Genomic DNA, 20,424 nt, shown 5'->3' on the forward strand with positions numbered 1-20,424 from the left:
TCAAAATTATAACAAAAATAAAAACAAAGCCTAACTCTTTCTAATATGTATTGTTTCCTATTTCCTGGAGAATTTCCATATATGGGCTAAAATTGCTATGGGATTTTTAAACAGCACAAGTGGTCTGCGTCATCTGTTTCATTTCGAATTCAGAAGACTGTAGCATCCAAAAGCACTGTGCACCATAAAGCCATGCTGGGCATTTCTTCAGTGCTGACAGAGAAAAGTGGCACCTGCAGCACCTATTTCTCCCTCCTGCCTCCCTTCCTGGAGGTCTCCCATTGAAGTACTTATGACATCTTACGTGGAGGTAAATTTTCAGTGTGGACCCAGGGGAAAACATAAAAGGCATAGCAGAATTCCCCAGAAAGGATATGTTGTGCAGAAATCTTAGATTTGTTGAACCAAAATGAAAGTGTCAAACTATAAATTACTTTTAAAAGAGCACAGTATTTTAAAGATATTTTAGAAATAAAATGTCTCACCCTTGGAGAAATTACTGAATTCTCCCTCAGATTGTGCGCACTGACAATATACTTCATACATTTCTTTCACTCTTTTTGCAATAGATTGAGAAGGATCCCTGGAACATGCCCTGGCAAAATAAATATTTTTTTCAAAATGCTTTACCAAGCAGCAAGTCAGACAGAGCCTTATCTACTTTTTATAAATCTTCAGCATAGTAGTTTTAAAGCAGTAAAACTGATGATGATCTAGGACTTCTTCTATCGTGCAAACACCATGTGCATAACTTTATGCACTGTGATTAGACCCACTCAAGATGGACTGACTTAGTGATTTAAATCACTGATTTAAGTCAGCAAACAGAAATCCTTGATTTGATTTAAATAGATTGTAATCTAGTTTTCCATTTGTACTTTTTAGCTATTTCCTAAACAAAAAGTGATTCTCATTAGTAACTATTAAATCATATTGATTTGCAACTAAATATAGCCACTAAATTTGGTACTTCTGTTTGCTAACCAGGATGATGCACTATCTATATACATTTATTTTAAGCAATTATATCAGAACACATTTATTCACATTTAATTTTTATGTTAGAAAATAGTGCATGATGCATATTTACTACCTTTTTAAAAATTGATGTGTCAGGCTCTATTTAGATTGAAACTGGAATCCAATTAAAAATGCACAAAACATTTTAAAATTACTAAATTCAGTTACCTTAAATGTGCTTACATAAGTATATAAAAACAGGTCTTGCATTTAAAACCAATTAATTAAACAAAGAAATATTACCTGTAGCTAGTTAACGGTACTGATTATTTCTGGTCACAATGTCCTTAATCTTTAGAACTAGAAGAACTCATCCTCTCACACTTAGTTTTTATTCATAGACTGGAAAAAGAAAATAAGCTTTCCTGCTTTTTCTACTACTAATCGGGTTTCTTAACTTAGAACAAACTAGTTATTGAACTGAAATGAAGAAAATATTCTCTCTGCATCCTTAGAAGAAGCGATTGCCATCAAAGCTGGTTTGACTTCAACAAACTTGGGTTCTAGGTGCTTTGCCAGTGACTTCCACCAGTTCTGTGGTTTGACTTTCTTTAAAATTTTGGCAGCAAATGTGTACTGCTAATATATACTAATTTATACTAATTTAAAGTTAAGCACAAGCACATCTTTGCAAGATCAGGCCTAAAATAATAATTTAATAGCATCTTTCCAGATCTTACTTTATAAAAGGGTATTAAAATATATTGATTAATGAGTTATAAAATATAAACACATGGTATTTTATATTTAATAGTCTCTTAGTGTGTAATGGTTTTAATTTTTTAGCTTTAAATAAAAAGTAGTAGGGGAAAACAGACAAAGATACTTTTCTTACTATTTTCCTGTTTTAAAAGGGGGTTGATCCTGCAGCCTGTAGTCATACAAATAGTACTTATCCATGAAAATATTTCTATTGACTTCAAGGACAAATGTGAATAAAATTACAGGACCAGGACCAGGGGATTTTAACTCTTCTCTGTGGGACTCCTACGCCCTTCTGGAGCCACCTGCCAGCAGCTTCCACTACTCATTTACTTGACAAAATTACATGATTTTACCTGAAGAGCTCTGTGTATCTTGAAAGCATGTCTCTCTCACCAAAAGAGTTGGTCCAATAAAAGATATTACCTTACCCAACCTTGTCTCTCTAATATCCTAGGACCAACACAGCAAATATGACTTACCAGTGACAGTTGTAATACAAAACATTTCTCTATTTTTAAAACTGTATTAGTTGGCCAGAAAAATCATGTGATCACACTAACCTGAGTATTTGCTCCAGATTTTCACTGGGGGCATTTTTTAGTCCTGTCAGCATTGTATGAAGACGGCTCAAGTTGTATGTTGCTATGGAAACAGGGGTCACATTGGGGTTGCTCTCTTTAATATACTTGCGGCCAGTAAGAGGTGTTGTAATTCTAAGTGATTTAGACTAAAAGACAAAAATTGCAAGATTGTGTATCAGTTTGTTATAAAATTGCATTATATACCCAAGAAATGCTAGAGAACAGCATGATAGGAGAAGGGAAAACTAACATTTCACATCAGAAGAGTTTTTTCTTACACTGCATACTTCATCATGCATTAAATTCACCTCCAAGTAACAATTTCCGAAGTACTTCTCCTAGTTAAGGCCTTTTACTTCAAACAAAAGATCCCCCAGATTGCTTTCAAAGGGACCAAAGCAAATAAGAAATATGGTTTCTCCTACTGGCCTTGAGTCAGCAAGAATCCAACCACATTTCAGACATCAAACTTCTGAGTGTACCTGCTGGCAGCTAATGGCCTGCTGACAGCTAATGTCACATGCAGTTGGAGGGGCAGAATTGTGTACTTTTCCACATGATGCAGGGTGGTCAGATATATTTCTTCTTATACTTTTAACATGCTCTGTTTAATATACCTAATACATTTTTGCCTACACTCTCACTAGCATTTTAGGTCAGGCTGGCTGGCCAGCCATCAGCCATCACAACAAAGTGTGAACTGAAACAAAATACACGAACACATCTAGGCTCTAAAGCCCTTTCCATGGATTTTCTACCCAGGAACATCTTAACCATATTTTGTCTTTGGTAAATCATTTTTGAAGAGGATATTTTCATTATTATAGCTCCGAGGAGCCCTAGTCATAGACCATCTCCCCACTCTGCCGGCACTGTACAAATACAGAACAAAAAGACAGTTCCAGCCCCAAAGTGTGATTGAACTTGGTTCTCAGTTTTATTATAGATTAAAAAAAAATCAAATAAAATGAAAATAAGCCACCTCTCAATGTTATCTCTGGTGCTCTTCTGCCTCTTCTGTTCTATATCTCCCAACTTCCCTTGGCAAAATAACAGACAAGCATGAACAGTATGTTTTTCTTCTTTTTTTTTTTGGTGGGGTCACCAAAAAGCACCAGAAAACGGTTACCTACCTTTTCATAACTGTTGTTCTTCAAGATGTGTTGCTTATGTCCATTCCATTCTAGGTGTGCGCGTGCCCACGTGCAGTCGTTGGAGATTTTTGCCTTAGCACTATCCATAGGGTCGGCTGTGTCGCCCCCTTGAGTCTTGCATTCATGTGCTGGTATATTAGGTACTGTCGGCCCTACACCCTCTCAGTTCCTTCTTGCTGGCAACTCCGACAGAGGGGCAGGAGGGCGGGTAATGGAATGGACATGAGCAACACATCTCGAAGAACAACAGTTATGAAAAGGTAGGTGTCATAATTATAAAGGGAAGGGTAACAGCCCTCCTGTGTACAGTACTATAAAATCCCTCCTGGCCAGAGACTCCAAAATCCTTTTACCTGTAAAGGGTTAAGAAGCTCAGGTAACCTGGCTGACACTTGACCCAAAGGACCAATAAGGGGACAAGATACTTTCAAATCTTGGTGGAGGGAAGGCTTTTGTTTGTGCTCTTTGTTTTGGGGGTTGTTCGCTCTTGGGACTGAGAGGGACCAGACATCAATCCAGGCTCTCCAAATCTTTCTGAACAAGTCTCTCATATTTCAAACTTGTAAGTAAACAGCCAGGCAAGGCGTGTTAGTTTTTATCTTTGTTTTCTCAACTTGTAAATGTACCTTTTTGCTAGAGTGTTTATCTCTGTTTGCTGTAACTTTGAACCTAAGGCTAGAGGGGATTCCTCTGGGCTCTTTAAGTTTGATTACCCTGTAAAGTTATTTTCCATCCTGATTTTACAAAGATGATTTTTACCTTTTTCTTTAATTAAAAGTCTTCTTTTTAAGAACCTGATTGATTTTTCCTTGTTTTTAGATCCAAGGGGGTTGGATCTTGATCCACCAGGAGTTGGTGGGAGAAAGGAGGGGGATGGTTAATTTCTCCTTGTTTTAAGATCCAAGGGGTTTGGATCTGTATTCACCAGGGAATTGGTCAAGAGTCTCTCAAGGCTACCCAGGGAAGGGAATTAGCACTTTGGGAGTGGTGGCAGTGGACCAGATCTAAGCTGGTAGTTAAGCTTAGAAGTTTTCATGCAGGCCCCCACATTTGTACCCTAAAGTTCAGAGTGGGGAAGCAGCCTTGACAGTAGGTAACTGTTTTTCCTTCTTCGAGTGCTTGCTCATGACGATTCCATTCTAGGCGACTCACAAGCAGTATCCTGGGAAGTGGGCTTGGAGTTCACAGTCTTGCAGCTTACAGCACTGCTCTACCGAAGCCAGCATCGTAATGGGACGTGAACATGTGGACAGACGACCAGATGGCCACCCTACAGATGTCCTGGATAGGCACTTGGGCTAGGAAAGCTGCCAACGAGGCCTGCGTCCTGGCTGAATGGACTGTTACAATCACCAGAGGGGGTTTGAGGCATCGGAGATGAGGGTCACAAATGGGGATGGAGCCACGAAGGGAACTTCCTCCAATGCAGGATTCTGCCACCATGTGAGTGACAACAGTACGTGGTTATGAACCCTGACTACACGGCCCATGCTGTTTCTGTTGGGGACATAGACCGACGCCAGCCACGCATGCCGGACCACGTAAGTGCAGGCCTCCATGCGGTCCAACAATCGCAGGCACATGTGAGCGGTGGTGTGAGGGTGGGCTTACATGCACGAGATCAGGCCCGTCATGGCTTGGAACCAGGCTTTGGAGAGGAAAGCTCTAGCCTGAGTAGAGCTGAGGACTGCTCCAATGAACTCTATGCATTGCACTGGAATTAAGGTTGACTTTTTCTCATTTATTAGCAGCCCCAGGTTGCAACAGTTGGAGCAAACCAAATCGAGGTGCCACCTCACCTGATCCCTTTATTAGCCAGTCATCGAGGTACAGGTAAATTTGAACACCCCGATGCCTAAGGTAAGCAGTCACTGGCACTATGCACTTTGTGAATACTTTTGGGGCTGACAAGAGACCGAAGGGAAGTGCTGTGAATTGGAAATGGCACTGGCCTAGCACAAAACGGAGGAAGTGCCTATGCCCTGGGAAAATGGACATACGCATCCTTCAAGTCAAGGGTGGCATACCAGTCTCCCAGATCAAGGGAAGGGATGATGGAGGCCAGGGAGACCACGCGAAACTTCAACTTCTTGAGAGACTTGCTGAGGCAACGCAGGTCCAAAATGGGTCTGAGGTCCCCTTTTGCTTTTGGGATTAGGAAGTAGCGGGAGTTGAACCTTTTTCCTTTCATGTCCTGAGGGACCTCCTCCACTGCCCCCAGGTGCAGGAGGTTCTTGACCTCCTGAACAAGAAGGATGGGGAAAGATATTATGTTGAGAACCCAACCGTTCGAGGCGCAGGCGATTGAGGAAAGAGTAGGAGGGTGGCTCTTGGGATGTGACTGGGGCGACGTCCTTGAGCACACCCTCAAAATGCCTGCTTCTGTCCTCCTTGGTTCCTGGAAGGGCTAGGCTAAGCAGACAAACAGGAAGACGGTAGGTGTCGCTGCTTAGACCCCTTGTCTCTAGCCTTTCTCCTGTAGGTGCTCAGCTGAGGAGTCCCCCAGGACCTAGACTGGGGAGGCGGAGAAGGCAGAGGATAAAATAGCTTTCTGGCCTGCTAAGGGGTATGAAGGCCCAAGAAGCGGAGTGTGGCACGGGAATCTTTAAGGCCATCGAGCCTATGAGCTCGGAGAAGAGCCCTGCCCCCTCAAATGGGAGGTCCTGAACAGTGGCCTGCATCTCCTGGGATTACCCAGAGGACTGCAACCAGGAGCTGCGCTTCATGACCACCGCAGAGGCAACCACCCTGGCTGCCAAGTCCGTAGCGTCCCAAGGCCTTCTGGAGGGCCCCTCTCGCCACCGCTGTGCCGTCTTCCACTAAAGCAGCAAACTCCTGGCCTCGGTCCTGTGGGAGGGCCTCCTTGAATTTGCTAAGGGAGTCCCACAGATTAAAATTGTACCTGCCTAACAAGTCTAGTCTCCTGGCGTCTTTTGTTTTTTGGCATGTCACTGACTTGGCCTTACCTGTCTCTTTCATTAACAGCAGACGTGACCAGACAGGACACTGGAGGATGTGTTCACAAATATTTGAACCCTTTTGCAGGGATGTAGTATTTATTTTCCACCTTTTTAGAAGTAGGAGGAATGGAAGAGGGGGTCTGCCACAGCGATTTGGCAATCTTAAGGATCCCTGGGTGGATGGGCAGTGCGGCCCCGGGCCAGGATGGAGGAGGATATAACATTAAAAAGGTTGTCGGACTCCTCCGTGAACTCAATTTTCAAGTTCAAATTGATAGTCACCCTTTTAAGAAGGGCCTGGTGCTCCTTGAAGTCGTCAGTGGGACTGCCCATTTGGGAGGGACCCGCCACCGCTTTGTCCGAAGATGACAACGGGTTCACCTTCCCTCTCTAGGGATGGCTCCCTATACGTTGGGGCCTGCTGCGCTGCCCCCACGTGGGATTTGGTACTGTGTTCCGACTCCCGTGCCGGAGACCGTTTGTCCAAGGTGGCCAGGGAGGAATGGTGGGAATACGGGACCGGCATTACAGGTTCCAGTTTGGGCATTGAGTGGGCTACTGTCCCTGCTGCCATACCGCCGCTACAGATGCTGTAGCGGTCTCGTAAGTCAGCGGCGAATCACCCTTCCTTGGCGAGGGACTGAACTCACGGTCTGACTCGGACCATTGTCCTGCTGGTGACCAGGCAGAGCCATAGAGGCCTGACCCTGCTTGGCGATCAGTGAGAAGAGGGCGATGATTGGTGCCTGCCCGACAAGCAGTACTAAGGAGGTGGAGACCAATGCCGAGATAGGGAGTGATCCTGCCCCGGTGGGGACTGACGTCTGGGAGACCGTCGAGGTGAAAGTGACCTGCACCTCGGCGATCTTTGGCGGGGAGCTTGCCGGTACCAGGGACACAGAGACCAGTGCCTCAACTTCGGTGTCCCATGCCTCATAGAGGGAGAGTGCAGCGCTGGGGTCCTAGGCATCTACGCCTGCGGTCCAGGGACTGAGGATGCTCCACTGCCCTATGGGGCGGTCCCATGACCGGCTTGCCCTTGGGTGTTGGGGTCTTAGCTAAGTCCGGTGCCTGGTGCGGCATCTGCAGTGCTGGCCAGTCAGCCTGCTTGTTCTTTAGCCACTGGGGCCGCTTCGGGCAACGAGGGCCCAAGGAGAAGCCGGGGTCCCCTGTCGCTCCCAGGAGTCGGATCCCTGGTCAAAGAAGGGGTTCGATCGTAGCAGTATCCCTGTGAAGCTCTGGGGTGGGCATGTGGCATGACATAGGTTCTTTGCCCGAAGCCCCTCTCCCTTCCGGTGCTGAGAGGCTCTTCTTTTGCTGCTTCTTAGGCACTTCCATGAGGAGGGCCCTCAAGCGGAAATCCTGCTCCTTTTGGGCTCTAGGGCAAAAGTTTTTACAGATTTTGCACTTCTCCTTTCTATAGGACTCCCCCAAGCACTTCAAACAGCTGTTGTGGGGGTCACTAATAGGCACTGGCCTGTTGCATGAGGAGTGTGATTTGAAGCCGGTGGGAACAGGGCATGCCCCGCTCCAGGGCGAAATCCCACCCGGGACTAACTACCAAACTAATCTAACACTTACCTTAATGGCTGGCTAACTAACTACCTACAAACTATATACAAAGAAGATAGACAATGGGTTGCAAAGAACTGGTAACGCTCTTGCAATGCAAGGTGAGGCGCTCCAACCAACCATCATAGGCAGTAAGAAGGAACTGAGAGGGCATAGGGCCGGTGGTGCCTAATATACCAGCGCATTAGCACGGCACACAAGGGGCACCACAGCCAACCCTACGGATACCACTAAGGCAAAAATCTCCAATGACTCTGCACGTGGGTGCACACACCTAGAATGGAATTGACTTGAACAAGATCTCAAAGAAGAAACAAAGTTCTAAACACAGCACAGCTGTGGCTACATACAAGCAGAAGCAGCAAGTTTATAAATTGGTATAACATTTTTAAAAGGTATTATTTAATTGGCAGTTGAACATGTTCTAAATTTACAGCAGAACAATGTATAAAAACAGTGACTGAAGTTTGTTACATGTGGATGTAATGTCAGAGCCACAAATACTGAGGGTTTTTTTAAATTGACAATTTAACAATGAGTTTGCCTCATCCTTGTGTAATACATGCACATGTTCTAATATCCGAACAACCACCATAAATATACTGTAGTTGAGATTTTTCAAAGCCATATAAGGGAATTTAGACACATCTCCCATTAGTTTCACTTAGAAAATCTCAATGTATGTCCTTTTACACTGTCTACAAGAGAGAAGGGAAATAAATATAACATTAAAAAGTGGGTCAGTAACCTATCCATGCACAGAGGAAGTGTCCTTTATTTTTTGGGCCCCAAGCTAACAGTGCCTTACCTTCTGGAGAGGCCAGGATAGGTATATATCCCTTTTGAAATGATTATTCTGACAAAACCATGTAAAAGAGGCTTTCCAGCTCCCCCCTCAAAGACTCTCTCATACCTGTCTGAGGATTGCACACTGTCAAATAGTACTGCATATTCTGTGAAGTCAGCTATGATGCTCATATATGCCCTGTGTAGCAGATGTCAAGTAGAAGACAATATTCATCTATATACAGCTACTGAGAAGAGAATTAAAAGGCCTACACCTCTCTCTATTGGGAAGATGTACACTGACATCAATGGTGTGAGGTACAGAATCAGGGCCCAAGCCTTCTGTCTGCATTGCTCATCTCTCTTATTCCACTAGAAATAAGAAAGCTGCATAACAGGCAGGTGCAGCCTGAGGCAGTAATTGACACTGGATGGCTAGTCTAATGTTTGGGGGTCACTTTGGCAAATACCCAAAGTTTGAAAGGAATCATAGAGTGTTCATTCAGTCGGGCCAATTGAAAAAACAAACAAACATAGCTGCGGTCTAACCAGTAAACAGCTCAACTACAGAGGAGCAGATAAAAAAAAAAAAAAAAAAAATCTAACAAACAAAAAAACCAACCAACCAACCAAATAAAAAAAACCCTAGGCCTAAAACCACAAACATTTTCCTATCAGTGGTCTTCACTACTGAAGCAAGGTTTTCTTTCAGCTCTTTAAATAAGACTTGAACTCTAAAACAGTCTCTTCTATAGTCACCAGCCAACTCTCATGAGCATTTCAGCTCAACAACCTCAGAGCAGTCCCTCACATAAATTAATTAGTACTGATATGCTCTTTGGATGAGCATATAATACTTTTTTTTGAGTAAAATAAGATATCCCTCCTAACTGTCTTTCCAGGACTGAATTACTTCAGAATGTTATCTCACTGTAAAGCACACTCTCCTTTTGCACTTCTGTCACCAACAAGCCAAGTAAAGTAAATTAAGATTGTTTTACACAAAGATTTATTAGCAACAAGCTTTTGAAAAGTCTCAACATACGTATAATGTCAAAGAAGAACTGGCAGTGTGAGTAAAAAGAATGTTGTCAGTATAAATGCTGATATAGTTGGCAGCCCTGAAAACACTGCCTGATAAATAAAAAAAAAAAAGGTAAATCTAAAATGCATACACTGAACAAAATTAAAATATTAATCTATAATCAGTGATTGTAACAACTGTGCTGTCTGCCATAGGCAAATGAAACAGAGTGGAACAAAAAGTAGTAGCTGTTAAGCAGCTGCATCTTTCTTTGACACAGCCTTACTCAAATCATCCACTAGACGAAACATAAAAACAGTCAGTGTGTAACACCGACCATGTCATACTCACTCTGTCAAAGTGCTGCTGCAGATTATACTTCACTTGCACTCTTTCAGCTGTTTCCATTCCTGAAGCTGTGTTTAGGCACCTTCTCAGAGTTCCAATTTCCTCATCTGCATCCTCCCCCAGAAATATCCGCTCATCCAGATTTCCAACTGACAAAACATACTCTTCATAGGCTTTGTTGATGGCCTTGCTACAGCAGGGGGAAAAAAGCATCAGATACTCAAAACAAAAGCTGTATAAATATCTGCAACAACTGATGGGTTGCTGTTTTATCTACTTATTGTATACATTTATCTGTTACTTCTGCCTGTTGGAAATTTACTGAAGATATTTTTAATCCTAATTTAATATTTGAGATTTATGTCATGGGCCATAATATCACAAGTATGATAACAGCAAGAACATATACCTGTCTTTCCTATCCAATCTGACAAGTGGCTATGCCATTTAGTAAAAGCCACAGAGCTAATCGAAAGCAGTATTAGATTTACCTTAGCCTCCTCTAGCTTTCCATACTACTGAGAAATCTGTATTTGCCTGGAAGTTCCTCCTAACTGAGAGCGCCTCCTAGAATCAATCAGGAAGTGATTCTGGGTTTGAAGGCACATGCGTCACCAATAAATCATTTTCAAAAATCCTAAAGGATGTTATGGAAGTTTAAGCATGTTTTCCCACCATTATAAAAAAGGTTAACTAAAATTTTAGGTACATAATGTTATCCTAAAATTATTTCTGAGTATGACTTAGCAGAAGCAAATAAATTAAAAATAAATTGGAAGTGGGTAATATGAAAAAGTCTGTAAGTGAATAGTTTTTAGGATCAGAGTATATTAAATTAGCAATCAGCTGTCCCTCATGAGAAAACAAAATGAGTAGAACCCCTCACTGCCAGTACACAGAGAAGGCAAAACAATGTCTGAATTACTTACAAATTGTGTGTAACAGGCTAGCTGAGGATTCCTCTAGTGTAAGAAAACCTTAGGGTACTGAAGAGTTCGCATACCAGGCTTGACCTTGTGGCCTCTGGTGAATAATACAGAGGCATGGCTAGAGAGCTGCTGCATTCCAATGATCCCCCACTGCCACAGCGGTCCCTGGGGGCTCATTGCAGCTGAGCAAAACAGAACAGCCTGAATTGCTCTAAATTGCACTGGGACATAATGCATGCCTAAAGGTGGGGAAAACACACTTTTGTGCTGAGCCCTTCTTCTTTCCCTCTACAATTAGGCCGACTGCAGATGGCGTGTGTGTGTGCGCGCGCGCTTCAGAGAAGTGCGTGTGTGTGTGTGTGCGCGCGCGCTTCAGAGAAGTGCGTGTGTGTGTGCGCGCTTCAGAGAAGTGCGTGTGTGTGTGCACGCTTCAGAGAAGTGCGTGTGTGTGTAGGTCTCCCACTGTCTGAAAAGGGGATGTTACCTCACACAGGCATGTGTGCTGCAAGATAGGGTCAATTTCCACAAACTCCTGCCTTCCTTAAGGAGGCATCAGATACACACACTCCCCGCCCCCTTCATATTAAAGAAAACTTTTGACTGACTGTTTCATGACAAAGGGGCAAGGCTTTTACTACACCAAGAGAACAGAACCATAGGAGCACTCTTTCACTGGCCTTGTCTTCCCTACAAAAAAGTGTGTTCTTAACTCAAGTTAGCTAATGTGAGGTAAAATCCTAGTGAAAACAGGGAAGTTTGTAATTTTCACACAAGTTAGCAGGTTGAGTTAAAGACCATGGGGGAGCTTAGCCTTTAACACAATCTTAGAAACTTCCTTGTCTTCGCTAGGATTTTACCTCATATTAGCTTACTCAAGTTAAGAACAGCCTTTTTTTGTAGGGAAGACATGGCCATTAGGACCATGATATTCTGGTGTAAAACTGCTTTTCTTCTGAGTGAAATTTTCAAAAGCACCTAGGTGATCCGATTACTTAGACCCTTGTGAATGTCTCACCTTCCACCTTTTAAAAAACTCCTTATATTCCTATAACAAGATATTTTTTTAAAAAGTTGATTAATTTTTTCTTTGGTGGAGGAATCAAGGGATGGTTTTGCTCTGTAAAAGGGATTTTAAAAGATTTTTACTGTATGTCTCGAAGTATGTGGAAAATACACATTTGATAAGTAACACAAACATTTGTTAGTAATTCATCCATGATGTACACATCTTCTTTCCTTAAAAGAAGAGTATAAAATTTCTAACTTAGATACTTTTCTCTCAAACATATACTAAAATTAAATAACTCTGATCCTTGATATTGTTCATGAGAGACCGCCTTCATAGTCCTCTTCTCCCTTACATAATGCTGTGAACCTTACTCACAAATGAGTTTGAAATCATGTGCCTAAATGTTTAGAAAACAACTCTTCATAATTGGAAATAACATGCTCACGCTCACCTGCCATTCTTCAAAATGGCCTATCAGTGTCCTGCATACCTCTGGACCCAGAACTACTTCCCAATTAACCCTAGAAGGGATTTCTGGACAAACATGGGCTCTTCCGCTGGAGAGAATGGGGGCAGCACTAAAGCAGAACTTTTGATCTAGTACAACCTTCTCATGGGTCTGAGACAACTGCCAGGAGGCATGGCCACATGACAAACATTGAATGGAAAAGAGAAGTAACACAGATATCTGTAATCATTTCTGAAGATCTGAGGGGAACAAAATTCATGCCAAGGCTTTTCAATATACAGTACTTTTACTGTCAAATGCATTTCACAGTTTGAATACTATCTAGCTCGCAAACAGCCTTTTTAAAAAAAAATCATATGAATAGATTTTATTTCAAAGACTTTCATTCAGCAAGTTCATTAGAACAAATGTTATGTCTGAGACTAGTTTGTTTTAAATAATTTCCTCCATTCCCAAACACTTTCAGAGAAATGAGGGAAAAAAAAGAATCTTTCTGAAGAGATTTGTTTTTCATCAAGAAATCCTCCCTCCATATATCCTAATTCACGTTCTCAATATGAAAATAACTGTCTGTGGCTCCACACCTCTCTGTTAGACAACAGGAATAAAATAAATCTCTCTCTCTTTCTGGTACTCTGATCTCTATGGAAGGGATACTAAAATAATTGAACACAGCAAATAATTTCTTCCTCAAGAAGTATGAGCCCTGAAATATGCCTGAAACTGAGATACCTCAAAACAGGAATCTGAAAATTACATTTAATTCAGGACTTCAAACAGTTATATAAATCAACTAGTTAATATTTTATTACCACTCAAAGGTGCAAAACATAAAAACACACAATGTCAATACAGCTGTTTTTGTTTTGAAATTTGGAAGGAATGTTTATGCAAAACACTCACAAGCTGTCTCCAAAGTTCCCAGGATCTAAAAATCCAGTCAGATTTTCTTCCTTGCCTTTTAAAATCTGTAAGAAAATTTAGTACAAATGGTGAATATTTCAGTAATGTGCCAGTTCTAGGAGATGGGATGGGATGGGATGGGATGGGATATTTTAAAGCCAGTCATTAAGCAGATTTCTTCCCCCTCTACAAGAAATCTTTTAAGTCTATTAGACAAACCTTCTTGTCAAAAAGTTTCCTAATATATGGCTTCCAAAAATGTTCCTTTATGCCTTTGGCATCCAAAACCAAACCATCATGTAAGGAACAGAGTTTTTCAATGATGCAGGGAGGGTCAGAAGATGGTTTATAATCCTTACTGTGAAAGTCTTCAGGAAGGCCTACAAATGAAAGAGAAAAATGTGATATTTAGTTATGTAAATTCCTGTCCTGCTAACCAAATATATCTATTTAAAGAACTAATATACTGCAAGACTAAAATAATCAGCCACTTTGAAAAGCACTGATGAATCTTAGAATGTCAACTTAATTTGACAATATTATCAAACACTACTTATAAACATTTTTAATTTGTGACAGAGAAAAATAATCACAAACATGTAAAACCATTTTTTTTTCTAATGGAAAATTGATCAAATACTTATGAACTGTAAGAATTAGTAAAATATAGCCAAAGAAGTGGTCCTAAAAAGAGGCTCCCATCCTCACTAATGCTTAAACTAAGCTAAACTGTAGGAAAATGTTAGAGGCAAATAAGCTAAAAGCTCACTGCACTGAAAACAAAAGTTTAGGTCTGAAGAAAAAAATTATATTACTGACTCAATGGAAACATTTCACTATTTAATTATTTGTACGTGTTTATCATGTCAATTTACATTTTGTCACTGTCTATCGTCTTTAACAAGAAAGCAGTGGTTGATTTGCTAGTTTCCCTCAATGGTGCTTTCTTCGTAAATGATATTCCTGGCTTCTCTATGCACCATTAATGAATTCCAGTTGTTTATTTCAGAGTATACTGTATAATGGAAACCTGTTAAACTGTACAGCCAGTTAGAGCAAAGAATTAATAGCTTCAAGATGTTTAGTCCTTTTCATGGATCAAGCCAATATTCTATTATTTAGTCTCTGCCCTACACAGTCTCAAAAAAAGGATTTAGTTTTAGCAGTTCTCATTGTTTTGGATGGAAGAAAACTTTTTTTCTACATACCTTTAAAGGTAGGATTCAGAAGTTCCCTACGATTAGGACACTGTAGAGCATTTCCATACACTAGATCCAAAGCACATAGCAAGAGATGGTAGGAATTGACTAAGTCATCACTGATCATGGGAAAATTTCCTATGTGATTAGAAATATACATCGGGTTAATTTACAATAATATCAGCTTCAGAATTCTGAAAACAATTCACTCTTCAGATTTATTCTATAATCATAATGCAGAATCATATCTCAAGATCTATCTCTTTGGTGACTGTAATAAATATCTGTTAGAAAAAGGGAACGATAAACAGATAAACATTGTGTGTGTTTAGGAATAGTGTTAACTTTATTGGTTATTATTACATTCTGTTTTGAAAACAAAACCAACAAAATGTTAACATAACAGGCTGGATGTTCCAGTCTGCCAAGTTCACTTTGTGGCAGTGAAGCAGAGGAAAAGGAACTTAAAGTGGTCAGAGAATGTCCCTAGTGAATTCACCCACGCAGGAGGAATCTCCACTACTACAAAGCTGACAAATGTGGCTTTACTGCCGCCTATACCAGCTCCACTGCCTGGCTCTGCCACCTCCTGCACCAGAACCCCTCTGCACCCAGCATGAGAATGCAGGGAGTGCGTCAGAAGAGACAGACAATGCACAGTGGGGAGAGGCTTTCCTTATTTTATATACTTTTATGTAGTTTTTTATTTATCCCTTCCAAATTGAAGAGTCCTAATAACAACAACCTCCACTTTCATCATATGGAAGTCTATCCATGACTCCAATCAGATTTGTTGACCTTCTCTACAATATTCTTTTTCTGCAGAATCTTTTTTGAGGGGTGATGATCGGAATTGAACACAGTATTCCAAATGAGAACATACAACGTATATAATGCCATAATAATATTTTCAGTATTGTTCTCTATAACTTAAATACAGACTAATTGCATTTACTTTTTTGATTCTTGTTATGTTCGGAGATGTTTCATTGAGTGTGGTGGTAGACTAGAAGAGAAAAGAGCTGTGCACTGAGTAGACGTCTTCACTGAGTTATCCACATCGTGATAAGTTAATTTAGAACACATCAATGTGTACATATAATTCAGATTTACTTTTTAAGATGCATTTCCTTGTATTAGCCCACTACTACATTACCCGTCTATTGAAATTCTGGAGTAAGTTCTCTCCTCCACACTAGGTTCCATATTTGTTAAAAGATAATCATTTCATCACTGCATCTTTTCAGTAAGAATAGCACTTTTGATGGTAGAAGCGGTTTAAGACCTCCAAAATTTTCAGGAGAGGGGTGGCAGGCAGGGCAGTAGGGAAAGAGGAGCCAACTATGTTGCTTTCCCACTTCTCTCTGTAAAACACCCTTCCAACCTCAGTTTTGGAGCACTATGCCCTGGTCTACACTGGGGGGGAAGGGAGAGAATCTAAGTTACACAACTTCAGCTACACTTAGATTGGCCTACCAAGGTGTCTCCACAGCGGTGAGTCAACTGCTGCTGCTCCCCCGTCGACTCCGCCTGCGCCTCTCGCAGCGGTGGAGTACAGGAGTCGACGGGAGAGCGCTTGGGGGTCAACTCCCCTAACTCCCCTACATGTCCTTGAGGTTTCCCAGCTCTCTGGATCTGTCAGAGTACAGAACTATCATAAACTCTGTCAGGTAGCCTGAAATCTGCTGTCTGCCCCACCTATTACCCTAACACCACCTCCATGCCAATTGGCAACAGGTTCACTGTTCTATAACAACAACTTCTATCAGGCCTGACAAACTCATTACACCGAACACTTTGCTGTCATAGTCTTTATCTGTAAAGAATGTTGTGTGCTATCTTAAATGAAAGCCAGGATCATTAATATTGTGAAATGTATGTACTGACTATATTTGAAAAGTTGTGTCTATATACCTCAAATATGTTCTTATAGTATGTTTCAAGGTGTTACTCCCCAGCAGAGATGAAAAACTGGTTTTGCCTGAATAAAGTATGTGCCTAGGTTCATACATAGAGTAAGCATTGCAAGCCAAACATAATGGCAGTTACATATTTGTATTTCAAGTGAACAGAGTCTGAAGACAACTTGGAGCCAGCATACCTGAAACAACAGGGGGTTATCCAGACTCTGGGATTAAAACGGCGAGCATAAGGACAAGCAAAAAAGTCATTTTGGTATCCATTTACTGAGGAAACCCCTTGTAGGGTGTAGGATATTCATGAAAATTTGGATCCTGGTTTTGACTGAAAACCAGCAGCTCTATCAAAGAATGAATCCTTGAAAGAAAAGCTACAATATAGGAAAGAACCATTAATAAGTGTAGATGTAGGATTGCGTTTTATGTTTCGTTTGATATGTGTAACTAGTTCTGTTTTTACTCATCTTCTCTCGGTATCTCTTAAATCTAAATCTTTATTAATAAACTTCTGATTGTTTTCGCTATAAATAAATTTCAGTGCTGTAATGTTAGAACGATCATGAGTTGCACAAGCAAAGCTGCATGTACACTGTCGCTCTGGAGACAGCTTACTTGGTATTTCTCAGAGCATCCAGTGGTTAAGCAGTGGACACTACAGGGAGCACTCTGAGGACTAGGGGGGTTCGTGTTTACCTAGCTGAAGCCTGCACAGAGGGAGCGAGGTTTGTAGAGACTTGGAAGTCAGTGCAGAGGCTGTTGGTTTCAAGGAGCTGACCCACACCAGGCACAGACAAGGCTGCTTTATGCTAAGGGCAGGTAGTGGTGAGGTACCCTCTCAACCCTAGGTACCTCTGGGGAGCGTCACGCCATCCTTCTACAGTAATTTAGAAAAGTCCCTTCACTGCATGTGTGCCTCCTGCCCTCTTCTCCTACCCTCACTTGGATGGTCTAGTGCAGGGGTTCTCAAACTTCATTGCAACGCGACCCCCTTCTGACAACAAAAATTACTACACGACCCCAGGAGGAGGGACCAATGCCTGAGCCCACCCAAGCCCTGGGCAGGAGGACCCAGAGCCCGAGTCCCATGGCCCCTGGTGGGAGAGCGGGGCAAAGCCGAAGCCCACAGGCTTCAGCCTCAGGCACGGGGCCTGTAACCTGAGCCCCACCACTCAGGCCGTGGGGCTCGCTAGACCCAGGCCTCAGCAAGTCTAAGATAGCGACCCCATTTAAACAGGGGTGCGACCCACTTCAGGGTCCCGACCCACAGTTTGAGAACCCCTGGTTTAGTGATTTGCTGTGATTGGGGAAAAGACAGGGTGGGCTGAGGAAGAAAGGGAAAATAAGATCTACTACAACTATCTCCACACCCAGGGGAGGAATGGAAAAGAATATGATGCTACAATATACCATCTGGGAAGAGGAAGAATATGATGAATCTAGGATCACTGCTGAAGGTCTGGGATGGGATTGAATGCTGGAGGAAAATTAGGAAGAAGAAATGTGAGGCAGGAGAAAATCAGGGTTGCTGCTATGGCGAGAGTGGCTGGTAGTTAGGAGTTCAAGTTTATGCCCTGAAAAGTCAGCTCTGCTTCCCATCAATCTTAGATGTCAGAATTACCAGACACATAGATGAACATGATTTGTTGGGGGAAGAGTCTTTTGGTGTTTCTTATATTTTTTCAGGGTAATAAATTCCCCATTCTCAAGAGGTTACTGTAATATTTTATGCTTTTACACTTTTAATTGCTTTCCAAATTATTTAAGCTCTTGTGATTGAGATCCTAATCATTCAGGCTCCTTCATATAGCATGAGAGGGACAGAGTGGCATAAAGGGGCCCTTAAAGCTCACAAACCAGCCCGGGGAAGATTATCTTGATGAGAATATGGTGGAAACAGCCAGGACCCCTTCTGAAATCCTGTCACGTAAGGAGTGTGGCCAAGACTGCATAGTTTCTGGGCAGCCCTGAGGCCCACAGGGCAGACTGGGGAGGCAGCTGTAATTTACGTGCCCAGGGCTGTTTAAATTATATCAGGGGCCTCTCCAACTCCTGGAACAGCCCATGATTAGGAGGATGCAAAAGTCATGTAAAGCCCCTTTAATTCTCCCCCCCCAGCCAGGGTTCAAGTACCACGCTGCACCTCTAAAAAAATGCACAAAATTGCACTCTAATTCAGTAATCAGAATAAATGGAGTTACATTCTGTCACCACTTTTAAAAAAATAAATAAAGACTTTTCCATCACGTCCTAATTAAGGGAAGTTATTCCCTTACTCTCAGTTTATGGGAAAGCACAATATTTAAATTGAACATTCTCCTTGCCTGAATCCAGTGGGAATTCTGGTTTCCTTTATTCCAACCTGAAATTCTTACGTTACCTGCCTGATAATACTGCTTCAAGTTTAGAAGAACAATACCTTCCCCTCTTCTTATAGTAACTGTAAAATCTTAAAAAAAAACAAACAAACAAACAAAAAAAAACAAAAAAAAAAAAACTTGAGGGCTTATAAAGACCCTCCAGAATCCAGTAGCGTTTTATCTAACTTCCCAAAGAAAATCCTAGAGCATATATAGGATGAATAAGGAACATGAAAGCGTAATTTCATTCACACACACACACTATCACTCAGTCAACCTTCTTAGACAGTTTATTTCATTCTTGCTTTCTTTGAGACGTTTTGCAGAAGACGAGGACAGGCTAGCCTTATAAAGTGAATCTATTGTATCAGTTATATGTACACACAAATAAGTACTTACGTTCTATACAGGCACATCAGAAATGACATGACATTTTGAACTTCTCTATATGTTTCTTGGTTCATCAGTACTGACAATAATAAAAAATGTACTTTATAATCCAAGACCTGGCCAAAGTGAGCTAATTCACAGAGCAACAGAAAAGGGTTACATATGTTACGACAATGTCATCTGCATAGGAAATGATTTTGTTCTGGAGTTTCAATTTTGGGTTCTGCAATATTTTCTTTAATTATAATTTTTTCAGCTCCTGGTTATTTTCTATTGCTAAGGCAAATAAGAAAGGCAATAGATATGCTAGATCTCTAGTTTCCTTTTAAAAGTAGTATTTCTCTAGGGAGAAAGTTATTTACAAATGTGCATGGTTTAAAATGGTTAGCTCTTTGTGTACAAGACATTCACTTGTTTTCTCAATATTATCAGCTTTATGGCTGTTAATAGGTATGCCTACCTGAAAGTTGTTAAAAACATAGTGTTGCCAACTCTCTCAATTTAATCACGAGTCCAAATGCTTTTCTTAAAACTCCAGCTCCTAGAATCAGGTGATTGAGAGAATCTCAGCTATCATTAAAAAGTTGCCAGCCCTCATGATTGCAGAGAAAACTTTGAACACAAGACCTCTAAAGGCTCAAAAAAATGGAACACAAATAAAAAGAACCCCAATTCATTATTTTAAAAATCTCATGATTTTTTAAGCCAATCGTTGTTTTAGGGGCTTCAGTTTGGGAACACAGAAGCATACAGCTTTCACACCACATCAAAGGTAAATTTTATGGGGTACATATTCAGAATTATATTTTGATTTCTCAGTGGTTAATATATTGATCTTTAACCCCTAGAAAAATAATGGAATTCTAAAAATCAATCGCTATGGACTTGAAAAACTAAATTCACCAATTACTTTCATTTCCTTTATTAAAATGAAAGAGTTTAGAATAGGCGATTCCTCTAAGCTATTCATTAACTGTCTTTTCTGCCTGTCATTGATGCTTAAAGTTCCATAATAAGAATTGTAAATTGTGTAAGATAAAGATATATAAAGGCAAATGCATCAGTATGGTCTAATAAAAGCAGTTAAAATGCCTGGTCT

General features: G+C 41.2%; 1 protein-coding gene across 1 annotated transcript in view; it reads right to left on the reverse strand.

The window, feature by feature from the left end:
* RBL2 (RB transcriptional corepressor like 2) overlaps positions 1-20,424 on the reverse strand; it is a 51,614-nt gene that overhangs the window by 12,365 nt on the left and 18,825 nt on the right. Inside the window, exons 5-10 of the mRNA XM_024208718.3 lie at positions 14,669-14,797; positions 13,680-13,840; positions 13,461-13,525; positions 10,154-10,340; positions 2,286-2,452; positions 486-595 (exon numbers count right to left, since the gene is read on the reverse strand). Coding sequence (XP_024064486.1) covers positions 486-595; positions 2,286-2,452; positions 10,154-10,340; positions 13,461-13,525; positions 13,680-13,840; positions 14,669-14,797 — 819 coding nt within the window. The remainder of the gene's footprint in view (positions 1-485; positions 596-2,285; positions 2,453-10,153; positions 10,341-13,460; positions 13,526-13,679; positions 13,841-14,668; positions 14,798-20,424) is intronic.

Source organism: Terrapene carolina, unplaced genomic scaffold, assembly GCF_002925995.2.
Source record: "Terrapene carolina triunguis isolate 2854851 unplaced genomic scaffold, T_m_triunguis-2.0 Scaffold130, whole genome shotgun sequence".
Classification (NCBI taxonomy): Eukaryota; Metazoa; Chordata; order Testudines; family Emydidae; genus Terrapene; species Terrapene triunguis.